This window comes from Geotrypetes seraphini, chromosome 3, assembly GCF_902459505.1.
Source record: "Geotrypetes seraphini chromosome 3, aGeoSer1.1, whole genome shotgun sequence".
Lineage (NCBI taxonomy): Eukaryota > Metazoa > Chordata > Amphibia > Gymnophiona > Dermophiidae > Geotrypetes > Geotrypetes seraphini.
The window spans coordinates 270290518-270308123 of NC_047086.1; the positions used below are offsets into that span (position 1 = coordinate 270290518).

Sequence of the window (17606 nt, forward strand, 5' to 3'; positions counted from 1 at the left end):
ATGCTGTAACACATGTTGCTTTGGTAACGTGGGGTGGTGAATACTAGTAGTTTCCAAAACATGCATACACATAGTGCAATTGCCACATTTAAAATGTCCTTTGGGCTCGGGTATCAAAATGTCTCCTGGTGGACTAACAAAATGAGACGTGGATACAGAATCCCGAAGATTTTTACCCCTAGAATAAGCAAAAAGGGGTTGTTGCCCCAGACATTGATGTACCTGAAGAAGGTGCCAGTGTGTGTTTATAATTTTTTTAATATGAAATGCTTGGTATGAATAGGGCAGTGTACACACCAATCGAGATTCACATTGGTCAGAGGATGGTTGCAACAAGTACTCCCGGTGGGCATATAAAGCCCGTTTATAAGCTTTTTTGATAATGCTATGGGGGTACCCACGTTCACTGAAACGTTGCCACATGTCTCCTGCCCGGAGTTTGAATTCTTCTCTGGTGCTACACAAGCGCCTCAGTCTTAAGAATTGGCCCACTGGTAAATTGTTCTTCAGATGTCGAGGATGGTAACTCTTATAGTGCAGCAACGTGTTTCTATCAGTGGGCTTGCGGTGAATGGTAGTGGAAAAAACTCCTTGATTGATAGTGATGTGAATATCCAAAAAAGCTATATGGGTGTATGAAGTACATGCAGTGAATTGCAAGTGTGAATTGCATGTATTTAGCCACTGAAAAAATTGGTGGAATGAATCCAAAGTGTTAGTCCAAATCAAAAAAACATCATCTATGTATCGTTTCCACGTGTAAACCTCTGAAAAATATATAGATGGGTACAGGCAGATATCCTCAAAGTCTGTAACATAAAGACATGCCAGAGACGGGGCCATAGTGGCCCCCATTGCAGTTCCCTGTATTTGTTGATAAAAATCAGCATCAAACATAAAGTAGTTATGTTGTAGAGCGATGCTACAATAACTGGAACATATTGCATAGGGTTCTTATGATCCGCTTCTATCCCAAATGGTAATATTAATTAATGTTGTGCTAACACACCGAAGCGAAAGTAACTTCTGCTTTCTTCATGTACTGTACTGTTAACCCATTGCACGGTTAACAGCAATATAAAAGGGGAACTATTGTTCCTTTACTTATCATAACAGTTTCGGAAAAAAAAACAAACTTCTAGCAGTCTTTCTTTCTCTGCCTTTTCTTGGAACTTGTAAAAGAAATGTTACTTCTTCTTTTTCTTACATATTCTCTGATACACGCAGAAATACTTTTTGGTTTAACACAATGCAATTAGCGTTTGGCTTTATTATAAAAAAAAAATGGTTCTAACTGTTGTTTAAGAACTTTTCTAATAAGTTGCTGAAGGAAATATCCAGTCCTATTGATTGGAATTCAAAATACTGTAGTTTAGGTCTTTTTGCTGATTGACATTCAGAATATTAGTGAAAGAAACAAAATTGAACCCATGATTTAATAGAATCCCATGGGAAGGACATTTTTCCCATAAATCCTATTTTATTGTAATTTTTAGGGTTTATCCTCTTTATTTTAGTATGTTTCAATATAACCTATGTGTTAATATGTTTAAGGTTATAGCTTAGCCATCCTTTTGCTTGGGTTTGACTCTTTGCTAATTCATATTTATGTTTAGCATATTACTCCTGTCCTTTGAACGTCATATGCCATTGTAACTATAACTCCCTTAGGCTGACAAATATAATTCAGCCAATACATATATTAGACCTTAGCCTATCTGAATTAAAGCAGATAAGTTTTTGTTTTCTTTTGTATGTCATCTTTTAACGCTGTACCTATCCTGTTAGTAATATTGCTCAGGTATTGTTGGAAACAAGTTAAATGATATATACGGTACAGATATTTTTGCCTTATTAATTATGGATCACTACACAAAGACAATTGCCTATCAGAGGAAGCTGTATGCTACATGAGAATCCGTGTTTACATCCTTTTAATGTCTATTAAGGACTTATTTGCATAATTATGGACTAATGCTATTTGAAATATCATCGCTGGAAGAAAGATTTTCGGCCGTAGGAAACCCCGATGACGGATGAGCCCCAACGGAAGGATCTTGCTACCGGAGAAGAAACTGGATAAGTGCCTAGACTTACCAGCGAAGATTTCCTGACTGTTGCTACCAAAGACGGGATGACCTTTATGACCTTGAACTTTTACAGCTTTAATTATGGACTTATTAATTTGCACTTTAATTCTTTTATGGACTCATGCAGTATTAGTACATATATATATATTTTCATGTGTTCATAATTATTTCTAACAGCCCTATTGCAAGTTCATGTGCTTTTCTTGATTGTGACTTTATGCATTTTCATCCTGTTTTGACTCCCACAATAGCTCCCTAGTTATTTTCCCCTCCAGTTGGATTCTTTCCATTCCCTTTCTTGCTGCTAAGCTGAGGAGAACTGCAGTGAAGAAGAAATGATGAGCCCAGCTGAAGGATGATGACGTAAGATTTGATGTGGTTACCTGGACTTTCACCCCTGGCGTCTGGACCCAGCCGAGTCTGCACCGATCCCAGCTGTTTTGGAAGAGCATGGAAATAATCTAACTTGTTAATTTATCCCACCATCCCTTTTGGATGTAGTATGCTCATAACAGGATGAAGCCATAAAGAGAGAATATATTAAAATGTATCAGGTTAAATTATGAACCCCTGCAGATGCCTGGTTGCCCGAACTATCCCAAATGTTGAAATAGAGACCCCTTCACAGACCCATACACAACATTTTTGATAATCTTGACTTGGCTGATTTTTAATGTACCTCCCTATGAAACACCAGCAGCTGATTTCCCCTCCCACGAGTCACCACCTATCCCCACTACATCAGTAATTTATGCTGATGTTTCTATCACAGCCCGGCAGGTATAAATTTTAATGCAGCATTCAAATGCTTACATGATTTCTGCTTTACACAAAAATCTGAATCATTGACTGCTTAGCCTAGTATTATAAGCAATAAGTACACTGCGACATGTTATACTGCTCTGTCCTCGGTAGCGTAGTAAGGGTGGGCACTTGTCTCTTTCCTTTTCCATGGGTGATTCCTAGCACATAGCCCCGGCCCATAATGAACAGTTTCTGATACAAACTAACTCCTCACCGAATGAACAGGGGTCAAAGCCACCTGGAGGGGCTTTGAAGAGGGGATGAGAGAGAATAAAGCATGGAGGCTCTGGTCCCTGTAAGTCCTGACATTAGCAAGCCAGGTAAAGCATGGATACATCCCGGAAAGTCCTGACATTAGCCAGGTGAAGGGGGATGGAAGGAAGACAAAGATCACTTTTCTCTTTACAGAAAAACTGCCCTCAACCCCTGCAACTGACATCTACCTTATCTATCTCTGCAGATGATAGAAACAGTAGATTAACTATGGAAAGATATTTCACCATTAACTGAAGAGCATGCAAAGATGGAGAAATACGCTGTTTTATGAGTTCAATTAGCTACTAAAACTAGAGAAAAAGCAACAGGTCCTGAGGCTGTGGGCTAGCTGTGGTTTTACACCAAGGCCCACCCAGCCAGATACCATAAAGAGATAAACAGACCATGGTCAGAAGACAGAATTCTCAGAAGAAAGAATTCATAAGAAAAATCATCTAATAGAAAGTATCAGAGATGTTTAAAGTTGGGAGGGGGGCTTGTGCTCGGAAGTACTAATATGGTGGGGAAACAGGCATTTCGGGGAAAAGGTAGGCTTTACGGAAAACAGAGTGGACATATAACATGACGTAGATGAGAATAGCCAATAGATGAATGTAGTTAGGCAGTAATGCATAAGTAAATAGCCAATAAGGATGTATCATGTGATGTAAACCAACGTGGTGTTGGCTACTAAGAAATGTATAAAAACCAGGCCTTTAGAAGGGAGAGGTCAGAACAGACATCAGAGGACCTCTAGGCCTAGAGGTCACCTTCTGAGCCACCTTCTGTTACGCTATATACTAAATGATTTATTCCTGTAAGCTGTTATTGATTGGATAAATAAATATATACTTATTGAAACCAGTATATAGTGTTCGAGGTCTCATTACCGAGGTAGGCCTAGACAGCGGCCTATCTACCTCATATCTTAGTTAGAAACTCCTGTATTATACCGGCACTGGCACTTTTCATGGGCACAGAATTTTGTACGTTTTAGGAGTATATAACTTTATTTCAATGAGAAAGATTTTGCTGCTATTTTAGATAGAAATTTCCATATTGGTGCTGGCACAGGCACTTTTCATGGGTATATAACCAGTTTCTCAGGGTTCGGGCAGTTTGCACATTTAGCATAATTTTGCACATTACAATTCTTTTAATGGATCTTCATAATTATTTAGATCAACTTTTAGATGTTAACTTATGAGGTCAAAAATTAAATTAGTGCAATTTATAAACACCACTCACACATTTTTCTATAATTAATTATATTTATGATGTTGGTCTGTCTGTGATGGGGTATTTGTTTGTTATGTCCTCATATTCCCCTTGTCCCTGAACCACAAGCCTGCATTTTTTCACTTACAATGAATTATTCTGTGTATAGAAGATGGTCATAGATTTGATGATGTATGAGGCAATTCTCATTTAGACGCATGTCTGGTGCTAGTCACCTATGAGACTTAGCCTGAGCCAAAAAGGTTTTCTCGATTCATGGTGGGCTCATACTGATATCTTTGACCTTTATTCCATTATTACTTTTATATTTAGCATAGTTACAGACTTCTGGCTCAGGCACAGGGGGATTTAGCCAATTTTAGGAATACTTTGACTAAAATTACGCCAGGTGTACACCTGACTGGGCCTCCGCATGTGCAGATTGCCAGACTTGATGGACCGAAGGTCTGATCCAGAGATGGCGGTTTTTTTTCTTTTTTTTTTTTTAAAACATGTTTATTGAGGTCAACCAAAGTACACAGGATATACAAAGAATACAAAGGCAAACAAACAAAAGCAGCTGTGAACAATGCAAAACAATACAATCTGGCAGTTCTTATGTTCTTATATTCTTATTTTAGTCTATAGGGATTGATTAATTTTAATTTATGGGACGGAAAAAGGGTTTCTTTTTTAGAGTATTGAAGTACCGTATTTTTCACGTAGATAACGCACACCCGTGTAAAATGCGCACACAGGTATAGAGTGCGGGAAACCGAAATATATGTAAAAAAAATTTTGTATACCGCGCACACCCGTATACAACGCATGCTGCCCAACTCTCCTGTCGCTGCCCGACTCTCCTTTCGCCTGCCCCGACTCTCCTCTGGCCACCCCGACTCTCCTTTCGCCCACCCTGACTTTTCTCTCCCCCTTGAAGTCCTGTCCCCACCCTGAAAGCCTGATGCCCCCCGACGTCCGATTCACCCCCCGCAGGACCGCTCACACCCCACCCTGAAGGACCGCTCCTGACCCCCCCCCCATCATGTAGAAGCTCCTACCGGTGTCCTGCTGCTTCCTCTTGGCGGTCCCGGCCCTTCTGTGAGCCCTGCGCCTGCGCTGCTTCCTCTTCCGGTGGTCCCGCCCTTTCTCTGACGTCAAGCCCTCTTGTCCCGCAGACTCTCCGACTCTCCGACATGATCGGGGCAAGAGGGAGCTCAAGCCCTCTTGCCCCAGCCAACCGCGGCACCCCCGACACGATCGGGGCAAGAGGGAGCTCAAGCCCTCTTGCCCCCCCCCCCGACTCCCCGACACGATCGGGGCAAAAGGGAGCCCAAGCCCTCTTGCCCCACCAACTCCCCGACAATATCGGGCCAGGAGGGAGCCCAAGCCCTCCTGGCTCTGGTGACCCCCCCCCCGCTAGTTGTTCGGCCAGGAGGGAGCCCAAACCCTCCTGGCCACGGTGACCCCCTACCCCCACCCCACACTACATTACGGGCAGGAGGGATCCCAGGCCCTCCTGCCCTTGATGCAAACCCCCCTCCCCCCAATGACCGCCCCCCCAAGAACCTCCGACCGCCCCCCCCAGCCGACCCGCAACCCCCCTGGCCGACCCCAACGACAACCCCCACCCCCCTTCCCCGTACCTTTGTGTAGTTGGCCGGACAGACGGGAGCCAAACCCGCCTGTCCGGCAGGCAGCCAACAACAGAATGAGGCCGGATTGGCCCATCCATCCCAAAGCTCCGCCTACTGGTGGGGCCTAAGGCGCCTGGGCCAATCAGAATAGGCCCAGGAGCCTTAGGTCCCTCCTGGGGGTGGGGCCTTGGGCACATGGTTGGGTTGGGCCCATGTGCCTCAGGCCCCGCCCCCAGGAGGGGTCTAAGGCTCCCGGGCATATTCTGATTGGCCCAGGTGCCTTAGGCCCCACCAGTAGGCGGAGCTTTGGGATGGATGGGCCAATACGGCCTCATTCCGTCGTTGGCTGCCTGCCGGACAGGCTGGTTTGGCTCCTGTCTGTCCGCCCAACTACACAAAGGTACGGGGAAGGGGGGTGTCGTGGGGGTCGGCCAGGGGGGTCGCGGGTCGGCTGGGGGGGTGGTCGGAGGTTCTTGGGGGGGCGGTCATTGGGGGGAGGGGGGTTTGCGTCGAGGGCAGGAGGGCCTGGGATCCCTCCTGCCCGTAATGTAGTGCGGGGTGGGGGTAGGGGGTCGCCGTGGCCAGGAGGGTTTGGGCTCCCTCCTGGCCTGAACAACTAGTGGGGAGGGGGGGTCGCCAGGGCCAGGGCCAGGAGGACTTGGGCTTCCTCCTGGCCCGAAATTCCTGGGGATGTCTTCAAATAAGCAAAAGCTGCAGGAAGCTCCTTCTAAACTCGAGAGGGTCCAGAGAAGAGTAACAATGATAAAGGGTATGGAAAACCTTCCATATGCGGAAAGACTAGAGAAGCTGGGGCTCTTTTCCCTGGAAAAGCTGAGACAGAGGGGACATGATAGAACCTTATAAGATCTTGAAGGGGATAGAGAAGGTGGAGAGGGACAGATTCTTCAGACTAGCGGGGCAACAAAAACAAAAGGGCATTCAAAAAAACTGAAAGGTGACAGTTTCAGAACAAATGCTAGGAAGTTCTTCTTCACTCAAAGGGTGGTGGATGCCTGGAATGCGCTTCCAGAGGAGGTGGTAGGACAGAGTACGATTTTGGGTTTCAAAAAGGGATTGGATGATTTCCTGAAGGAAAAGGGGATTGAAGGGTATAGTTAGATGGTTACTATACAGGATTTTAAATGCATAGGGAATAAAATGTTTTAGGTAAAGGATCACTTACAGGTCATGGACTGCTGGGCGATATGGACCCATGGTCTGACTCAGCAGAGGTGACGCTTATGTTCTTAGAAGCGGCAGGTCTTACCAGCTTGTTGGATGTATGTAGAAAATGAGAGGTCAGAAATGAAGACAACTCCAAGGTTGCAAACAGAGAAGACTAGAACAATGACAGTATTATTTACCAAGATAGAGAAAGGAGGAGGAGCAGAGGGTTTAGGACACATGTGTCAAACACAAGGCCCGTGGGCTGAATCCAGCCTGCCTGGCCTTTTTATGTGGCCCATGGCAATGCTCCTGAACTTCCCCTTCTCACAGCCCAGCGTGTCCTCCCTCCTGCACCAGTGTCTGACGTCACTGTCACACTGGAAAGTCTGCCGGCATCAGCAGTGATTCAGCAGTGTTGTCTGTGGCTCCCCCTCCTGCCTTCTGTCTTCCGCGGTCCACCCGGGCGTAAACAGGAAGTTGTGTGTCATTGGAGACAGACCACGGCAAGAGGGGAAGCCACATACAACACTGCTGAATCGCTGAGGCCGGCAGACTCCTCAGCTTGGCGGTGACATTGGACCAGTGCCAGAAGGAAAGACACGCCGGGCTGTGAGGAGAGAGGGACCGGCACTGGATGGAAAGGCAAGCTGGGCTGTGAGGAGAGAGAGACCGGTGCTGGAGGGAAAGGCATGCTGGGCTGTGAGGAGAGAGGGATTGGTGCTGGAGGGAAGGCAAGCTGGGCTGTGAGGAGAGAAGGATTGGTGCTGGAGGGAAACGCATGCTGGGCTGTGAGAAGAGAGAGACCAGCGCTGAAGGGAATGGCATGCTGGGCTGTGAAGAGAGCGCGATGAAGGGAGAGACCTGGGGTAGTGTCAAGGAAGAGGGAAAAGATACTTGAAGGGAGAACTGTTGGGAAAAGAAATGGAGAAATGGTGGACTTGGGGGGAGGGAGGCAGGCAGAAAGGCGGAGAGATTGGATGGGGGGCAGTTGGGAAGAGAAAGGGAGAGAAGTTGGATCTGGAGATGGAAAATTGATAGGTAGCTGAAAATTTAAAAAGGAGAAGGATGAGAAAGAGGGCGAGATTTGAGTGGACAGAGGCAGAAAAAAAAAAAGGAGAAAAGTTGAAAGGGAAAAATCAATATGTTGGAGACAGGAACTGGAGCAAGAGAGAAGAGGAGAAAAAAATGGACAGCAGACACTGGAAAGAGAATTAGAAGATAGACAAAATCAGAGAGAAACTGGGACTAAAATCAAAATGACCAGACAACAAAAGCTAGAAAAAATAATTTTATTTTCTATTTTGTGATTATAATATGTCAAATTTGAAATGTGTATCCTGCAAGAGCTGGTGTTAGACAGCAAGCGTGAACTAGGACCTAAAAGAGAGGAAAAGTCTTTTTTATTTTTTAACCGGCGTGGGGTTGGAGAGGTTGTATCCTTATACTTCTACTAAGACTAACCCCCTCCATTGCTGGTACACAGCGTGGGTTTTGGCGGTGGCGGCGATTGATCCAATGCTCACAGAAGTCTTGTGAGCATCGGAGCAGCTGCCACCGCTGGGACCCACGCTGTGCATCAGCAAAGGAGCAGATAAGTATCTTAATAAAAAATCCGGCCCGCAGCTTAGCCTGTGTTTTAGATTTCGGCCCCTTATATGATTTGAATTTGACACCCCTAGTTTAGGAGGAAAGAGAAGCAGTTCAGTCTTGGACATGTATTTAATTACAGATGAAGGCAGATCCAGGCAGCAATGTCAGTCAAATAGGCAGAGATACTTTCTTGGACTGGGAGTCATCAGCATATAGGTGATACTGGAAACCATGGGAGGAGATCAGGGCACCGATGGAAGTGGTGTAGAGAGAGAAAACAAGTAGTCCTATGCTGGGCCGGATTAATGGATAGGCCCAGGAGGCATGTGCCTAGGGCCCAAAATTGTGATGGGGGCCCACTCACCGTCACCTTTCCAATTTTTTTTTTAAACGGCCATGGAAGCAAGATCGCCCCCCCCCCCCATGACAGCCAAGATCTGGCCTCCCCCGATGACAGAAAGATTGCCCCCCATGATGACAGCAAGATCAGGCCCCACACCACGGCATTGACAGCAAGATCAGCCACAGCACCTGCAAGCGGTGCTCAGCCTAAAGCTTCCCTCTGACGCAGCTTCCTATTTCCACCTGGGCAGTTCGCATCAGAGGGAAGCTTTGGGCTGAGCACCATTTGCAGGTGCTATAGCTGATCTTGCTACCCGCTGGCTGTATGAGTGTTCTTCGCCACGTCTATGGGATTGAAGCGGGAGCCTCCGCAGCAGGTGAGCACCATGGGAGAGGCGGCTCCAGGATGCATGAAGAGGGAGTTCCCGGGGGGGGGAGGTTTGCTGCAGGTGTTGGGCACAGTGGGGAAGGAGGAAGAGGAATAGCTGGTGGCGCAAAAGGTGCCACAAACTGCAGCCCCTCCGAGAAGTCTGTAGAGGGGGTGCAGGGCCTGGATAAAGTGGGGAAGAAGGAGCTGGAGAGGAGTGCAGGCTGCAAGCACTCTGAGGAGCTGAGGGGGAGAAGTGGAGGAGCAGAGGTCGGAAACCCTCAGAGGAACAGGAGAAGGTGGTGGTGGGTAGGGTTACAGGCCACAAACCCTCCAAAGAATAATGAATAATGTAAGTGGTGACCTGCGCAAAGGTGAGAAGGGAGGGAGATGGGCCTGGGATGGAGGCTCAGAGTGGGAGAGAGAGAGAGATAGGGGCAGTTGGGCAGATGATGGAAGTGGGGAGAATGGAGAGAGATAGAAGAGGGCAGACGAATGTCAGTTGAGAGGGGAGAGCAGATGCTGAATGGAAGTGGAGAAAGAGAACACATACTAGATGGAAGGAGGAGAGAAAGAAAAAGGCATATGCTGGATGGGGGAAGAAGAGAATTAGTGAGATAGTGGAGGGGTGAAGGAAAAGGGTGGCAATCTGTAGGTAGGCACAGTGAAAAGAGGGAAACTGAGGACTGAATAGTAAGAGAAAATTTAATTTAGATAGAAGAAAAAATAGAGAAGAGAGAGATGCCAGAGCATGGGGGGAAGGGGGAAGGAGACAGAAATATCAGATCTGAGTGGAGGAAATGAGAAGAGAGAGGAAAATGGAAGGAGAGAGATGCCAGACCATGAGGGGAACAGAGGGAAGAAGATGGATGCCAGACCAAGGGGGCAGGGGGGAGGGCAGGAGGAGAAATGGGAAAATGGAAGGGGGTTGGCAGACAGTTTCTGGAAGGGGCAGATAGTGGATGGAAGAAAGAAAATGACAAGATGAGGAAAGCAGAAACTGGGAGACAAAGGTTGTTAGGTGCCATCAACTCGTGCTCGAGTCCTAGTCCAATGTTCGATGAATATTGGAGAAGAGCAAAGAACAGTGTACTTGTGTGCCTAGGGGCCCTCAAAGAATTAATCCTGCCCTGGTCCTATGACAGAACCTAGGGGTATGATGACTGCTAGCAGGGTAGCAGTAGAAGAGGACCCACCAACACATACAGTAAAGGTGCGTTGGGAGAGGCAGGAGACAGATTCATGGAATTCAAGCAAGGACAGCATATCAAGGAGTAAGCTGTGGTTAACAGTATCAAAGGCAGCAGACAGGTCAAGAAAAATGAGGATCGAGTAAAGGCTCTTAGATCTGGCCATGAACAAGTCACTGTAGACTTTAGCGAGGGCAGTCTCTGTGGAGTGGTGGGGGTGAAAGCCAGATTGTAGAGGATCAAGAATCTGTCGTTGAAAGGAAGTCCAGGCAGCGACTGAGAACAGCACACTTGAGTAGCTTGGATAGGAATGGAAGAAGGGAGACAGAGTGATAGTTGAATGGGCAGGTGGGGGTCCAACAAGGATTTTTTTTTAGAAGTGGCATAACCACCGCATGTTTGAAGGCAGCAGGGACAGTTGCAGTGGAAACAGATAGATTGAGAATATGGCATATGGGAGGGATAACAGTATGTGAGATGGGGTCGAGTAGAGGGGTGGGAATAGGGTCTGAGGAGCATGTGAGGAGAGGACAGATTTTTCAAACTTTCAAAAACTACAAGAACGAGATGGCATTCGGAAAAATTGAGAGGGGACAGATTCAGAACCAATGCTAGGAAGTTCTTCTTCACCCAAAGGGTGGTGGACACCTGGAATGCACTTCCAGAGTGTGTGATACAACAGAGTACGCTACTGGGTTTCAAAAAGGGATTGGATGATTTTCTGAAGGAAAAGGGGATTGAAGGGTATAGATAGAGGATTACTATGCAGGTCCTGGATCTGATGGGCCGCCGCGTGAGCGGACTGCTGGGCGTGATGGACCTCTGGTCTGACCCAACAGAGGCACTGCTTATGTTCTTATGTAGTAGATTTGGCTGAAGACAGAAGTTGTGCAGTTTCTTCCTCTGTGATTTCAAAGAAGGAATAAAAGTCAGCAGTAGCTGACAGAGGGAGAAGATGGTGGGACCAGACAGGAGAAGCTTCCTGAGTTGTTTGGGTGAAGGATGAAGGGTTGATGCGAGTTGGAAGTTCATAAACAACCCCCCCCCCCACACACACACACACACCCTGTGCAGCGGGAGAGATGCCTACTCTCCCCTGCTGCCATACAACACCCCTTACCTCTAAGTAGATGTGTAACCTGAGGGATGGGGATTCCCTCCAACCAGTAGGCCTGCGTCTTCCAAAATAGGCCTTCTCCTCCCCAGGCTCTTATTGGCCCAAGTTGTTTAAGGCCCCTCCCTGCTACATGGGGTTGGGTGAGTTGTTTGCGGTGGGAAAGAATCGGCATCTCTCCCACTGCAAGGGGGAGTCGCCGCTACTGAAGGGGGATTTGTTTGTGGTAGGAGAGATTAGGCATCTCTCCCGCTACAGAGGGGGGTTGTTGGTTGGCATTGGGAGAAAATCGGCATCTCTACCACTGCAGGGGGTGGGGTGTTGCCACCACTGCTGGGGAGGGGTGTTGTGATGCAAGGTGAGAGAATGAGCATATCTCCTGCTGCATCACAACATGGCTTTTTAGTAGTCTCCAACACTGCCATGCTGGGGTTTAAAATTGTGCAGTCACTGTACTGTCACCCCTGGATCAGTCACTTATTTTTGTAGCTAAAAGCTGACGCCACTTTTAGAAAATGGCTCAGCAATTTTTAAGAATCCACCACAGGGCTCATTTCAATGTTGAAGAACCCATTTGCATGTCATTATCGGAGACTGCTAAAACCCTCGCTAAAGACAGAGATTATCTGTCTTTAAAGACAGAGATAATCTGCCACTAAAATGCGTGCAGAATAAACCGTTGGAAAACAGTTTAGCAACCGCGTTAAAGTTTGGAGAATCTGGGCCCAAGAGACAGAACAGAGAGGAACATAAAGGCTTAGAATGAATAACTAACCAGTTGCTGGAGGAAAGATGAGGCCAGTCAGGACAGAAGCAGTTAGAAAGAGAGCTGCCCAGAGAGTGTTCAAGTTTCAAGTTTTATTTCGCATTTGATGAATCGCCTATTTCAGAGTTCTAGGCGATGTACATAATATAATAAAGAAACTTTAACCTAATTACAATAAAATCAAATTGTGACTCACATGAGAGATAGGAAAGGAGGGTAAAGTTACAATGGGGAAAAGGAAAAAAACAAAAAACCAGGGAAGAACGAAAAGTAGGGTAAAAATTTATTCAAAGCATTTCTTGCATATTTGTTTGAGCCAAATCAACAATTTAGAGTATTAAAAATTAGTTAATGGCGTCCATAAGTTAAATTATAGATCGAAGGCGTCCTTAAATAAATGAGATTTTAAAAGCTTTTTGAATATTAGGATTAAATAATTCAGATTAAATAGCAAGGTTAGTGAGGTCACTTGAGTGCTTGCTAGGGAGGGGCTATAATCAGCCAGTCAGAGTTAGCGGGGGAAGGGCCTAGATGTGGACTGCAAGAGATGGGGGATAGTGAGATGAATCTGCTGTCCTCTCAGTTGCTGGAGAAAAGATGAGGCCAATCAGGACAGAGGCAGTTAGAAAGACCTCTGGTAGCATGAGCTTTAAGAAAATCAGAAACTGGCTTCTTCTGAAGAAGATATGAATATGCAAATCCAAATTCCCTGAATTTTCTAACAAAGTGTTCTGACCCTCCACTGTCTCGAGTCTCAAACATAGTAACATAGTAACATAGTAGATGATAGCAGATAAAGACCCAAATGGTCCATCCAGTCTTAGGTTGCCTTCCCCCAGTACCATCTCCCCCATCGTGTAGTTATACATCGGGTTTCCTTTCCCTATGCCTTCCCCCAATACCTTCCCTCCCATTGTATAGCTGTACTTCGGGTTCCTTTTCCCTATGTGCAACACTTTACATTTCTCTACATTGAAGCTCATCTGCCATCTATTTGCCCACTCACCCAGTTTATTCAGGTCACTATGTAGATCTTTGCATTCCTCAACAGTTCTGACCCTACTGGAGAGTTTTGTGTTGTCTGCAAATTTTATAACTTTGCACTTCTTCCCCTCAAAAAATGTATTGCTACACCAATAAAAAATGTATAATTTTATTTTATTTTCTTTGTTTGCCTTTAAAAGTTGACTAACACAGCCACCCTACCACTTTACCCATAAGCTGGTTAGAAACACTCTCTTGTTCCAAAAACTTGGCAATCTTATTTTATTTTCACAGCACAGAATATTAAGAATTTCCCAAAGCTGAGAATGCTTGATTCCTCTGAAAATAATTTAAAGGAAGAAGGCAAAGATTCTATTACTATGTTAGGTAAGAGTGGAATTCTCTCTTCAATAACTGTTTTAAATGGCACTTTCTAACCACTTTCAATTTTGTTTAGTTGATAGCCTGAATGACTTTCCAGACATGATGGTGCTGATGCTACCTTGGGGATGTGAGGTCAGGCTGTGCCTAGACACTTTATTACAACACCTAATACAGATTCCTCAGCTGGTCAGACTGGGACTGAAGAATTGGCACCTGACAGATACAGAGATTGCAAAACTCTGTAAGTAAACTGGTATTTCACATTAAAGAATGATTTTGGAAAGATTACATATATCTACCAGAGAATTTGAATATGGGCAGTCCAGCTTGCCATGAAGACCAAGTTTGGAAATGTATCTGACTGTGTTAACTATTAGAATATGTAGAAATTGATCTATGGGACTATTTACGGAATATTTACTTAGGGCTCTTTTTACTAAGGTGCGCTAGCGTTTTTAGCGCACACAGCAGATTAGTGCACACTAACCCCATGCTACGTGGCTAGAACTATGCCAGCTCAATGCTGGCATTAGCGTCTAGCACGGGCGGCATTGTAGTGTGTGCTATTCCGCGTGTTAAAGCTCTAACGCAGCTTAGTAAAAGGAGCCCTTAATTTTACATTATATTATCAATTTTATTTTTTAAATAGAGTTTTACAAATATATTAATATGCTGATATGTTATTAAGGAATTATTCTAATATTGATATAGACATATCAGGATATAGGGGTCCTTTTATCAAGCTGCGGTAGGGGTTTAACGCGCGTAATACCGTGCATTAAACCGACTGCCGTGCTAGCTGCTAATGCCTGCATTGAGCAGGCGTTAGTTTTTTAGCTGGTCTCGGGCGTTAACGCGTGATGAATTGTCCGACACGCTAACCCTGCTAGCGTGGCTTGATAAAAGGGCTCATAGTGTGTAAGCTGAACTTTTACTAAATTTTAAAAATTGAAATCTCGGGTGTTTTGATGTTACATTTATATGCATTTATGAGTTTATATTTTGTGTTAAAACATAATTCTTAATGTTTAAAACTTGGGAAATTACATCATATAAAGTTTTTGAAAGGAGTTTACTTTTTATTGGGGTGTTCTTTGGGACATTTATTCTTTTTAGAATCATAATTGGAATATTATAGAGTATACGTTATTACGTAGGTATTAGCTTAACTGGTTGGGGGATGGAACTTGAGTAATAATTATTTTTAATTATTGTATTAGGGGGTTAAAGGAATAAATTATTTTATTATATGATTTTAAATTGCAGAATGTCAAAGGAAAAGGTAGATGCAATATTTTAGAATTTTAAGTGTTGATGATTCATTGTATAAGTATCTATTTGAAAGGAGAGATTCAACATTACATGATTGCTAAATTAATTTATTTAGGGATCTTAGGATATATAATAAAATTTCTAAGAATACTACAATTGAGTTAATTATAAAGTAATAGGATTACTCATTAGTTCTTTGGTTTGGTATAGGTAATTTTTATCAATGTGGGAATTTAATTATTGGATATAGGAATGAAATTATTATCAAATTGATCTTGGGTTAGATTTTGAATGATTACAAGGCAAGACAGAGGACTTGGTGATTGTCAATCCAATGCTTGCATCCAAGTCTTCGTGTTATTTAAAAGGAGGGGGTGAGGGAGGGGGGTTATTGATAAGGGCCCTGGATGTATGTGGAAGTATTAAGGAGATATCTGGTTAAGGTAAATTTGAGCGGTTATTTATTAAGAGGTATTAATCAAATAAAATGCCTTTAAAATTTTTTTTCTTTAATGGACTCAATCTCCCTATTAAGAGAAAAGCATTCTAAATTTTTTGAAGCAGCAGGAGGCAGATGTCTATTTTTTGAAAGAGATGTACCTTTCACAACTGGAAGCTGCTAAATTGGTAGGGGGATGGGTTAAGTATTGTTTCTGTACTCCAGCAGTGGCAAAAAAGGCAGGCGTGGCTATCCTGGTTAATAAAAGATGCTCTGCTGTGTTTGGTAATGTACAAGCTGATTCGATGGGCAGATGGCTTCATGTGGATATGACTTTAGGTAATGATACCCTGATGATTTTTAACATTTATGCTCCTAATTCAAATCAAGCTGACTTCTTTAAAAAAAACTCCAACTAATACTCTTGTCATTGGTCACGTCTAATCTAATCGTTGCCGGAGACTTCAATGCTGTCATGGATCCACGATTAGATAAACAACCTAGTAGGCAGATGACATCATTGGGTTTGGATAACATGGTGGATAGCCTGTGGATTAAGAACATAAGAACATAAGAACATAAGCAGTGCCTCTGCCGGTCAGACCATAGGTCCATCCTGCCCAGCAGTCCGCTCCCGCGGCAGCCCAAACAGGTCACGACCTGTCTGAATCACTAGAAGGGGCTCCCTTGCCACCTTGGTATCTCGTTTAAGTCCTGCCTTCCTATCGAAGTCCTAGCCCTCCAGTCTTGCACATGCACGACCTGGTTGGTTTATACTCATTACCTGGTTAACATTCTATACTTGTGTTACATCCCAGCTCCTCCCTCAGTATCCCACGATCCCTTTATCCGTCAGGAATCTGTCCAATCCCTGTTTGAATCCTTGGACCGTACTCTGCTTGATCACTTCCTCTGGTAGTGCATTCCAAGTGTCCACGACCCTCTGGGTGAAAAAAAAACTTCCTTGCATTTGTTTTGAACCTATCTCCCTTCAGTTTCTCAGAATGCCCCCTTGTATTTGCTGTCCCCTTTAGTCTGAAGAATCTGTCCCTATCCACCCTCTCTATGCCCCTCATGATCTTGAAGGTCTCTATCATATCTCCCCTGAGCCTCCTTTTCTCCAGAGAGAAGAGCCCCAGCCTTTCCAGCCTCTCGGCGTATGAGCAGTGTTCCAGCCCTCTTACCATTCTCGTTGCTCTCCTTTGGACTCTCTCAAGTACCGCCATGTCCTTCTTGAGGTGTGGCGACCAATACTGAACACAGTATTCCAGATGCGGACGCACCATCGCTCGATACAATGGCATGATGACTTCCCGTGTTCTGGTTGTTATGCCCTTCTTTATGATGCCCAGCATCCTGTTGGCTTTTTTCGAGGCTGCTGCGCACTGTGCAGATGGCTTCAGTGATGCATCCACCAACACACCCAAGTCTCTCTCGAGTCTGCTGTCTCCCAACAATACCCCCCCCAATTTGTAGCTGAACAACGGGTTCTTTTTCCCTATATGCATGACCTTGCATTTGTCCACGTTGAAGCGCATTTGCCATTTGTTTGCCCAGTCTTCCAGCTTGTCCAGGTCCCTTTGTAGGTCCTCACACTCCTCCCTGGTCCTAACTCTGCCGCACAGGATATATGGCAGATTTTACATTATAATGCTCATGAATTTTCTTTTTGCTTACATATTCATAAATCATTTTCATGTATTGATTATATTTTTGTGTCAGATCAGTTAATTCAATAGGTTGTAAAAGTCAGTATAGACCCGATCCTTTTGCCGTATCATGCTGGAATTTGGATAGAGTTTCAGTTTACTGAAAAAGATTTCTGTAGACCTGTGTGAAGATTCAATAATACATTGCTTGCAGATTCAAACTTTCTTGAGGAAATTCAAAATAAAATGCATGCGTATTTTCAGCTCAAAACCTTGGAGGAAATCTCTCTAGAAACTATTTGAGATGCTTTCAAAGCTACAATGAGAGGGCAAATAAT

General features: G+C 44.6%; 1 protein-coding gene across 2 annotated transcripts in view; it reads left to right on the forward strand.

Moving 5' to 3' along the window:
* NLRC4 (NLR family CARD domain containing 4) overlaps positions 1–17606 on the forward strand; it is a 204789-nt gene that overhangs the window by 167492 nt on the left and 19691 nt on the right. Inside the window, exons 7-8 of one of the 2 annotated variants that reach the window (XM_033937919.1) lie at positions 13819–13911; positions 13982–14149. In XM_033937919.1, the coding sequence (XP_033793810.1) occupies positions 13819–13911; positions 13982–14149 (261 nt within the window). The remainder of the gene's footprint in view (positions 1–13818; positions 13912–13981; positions 14150–17606) is intronic. The other variant, XM_033937920.1, reaches the window with a different exon arrangement.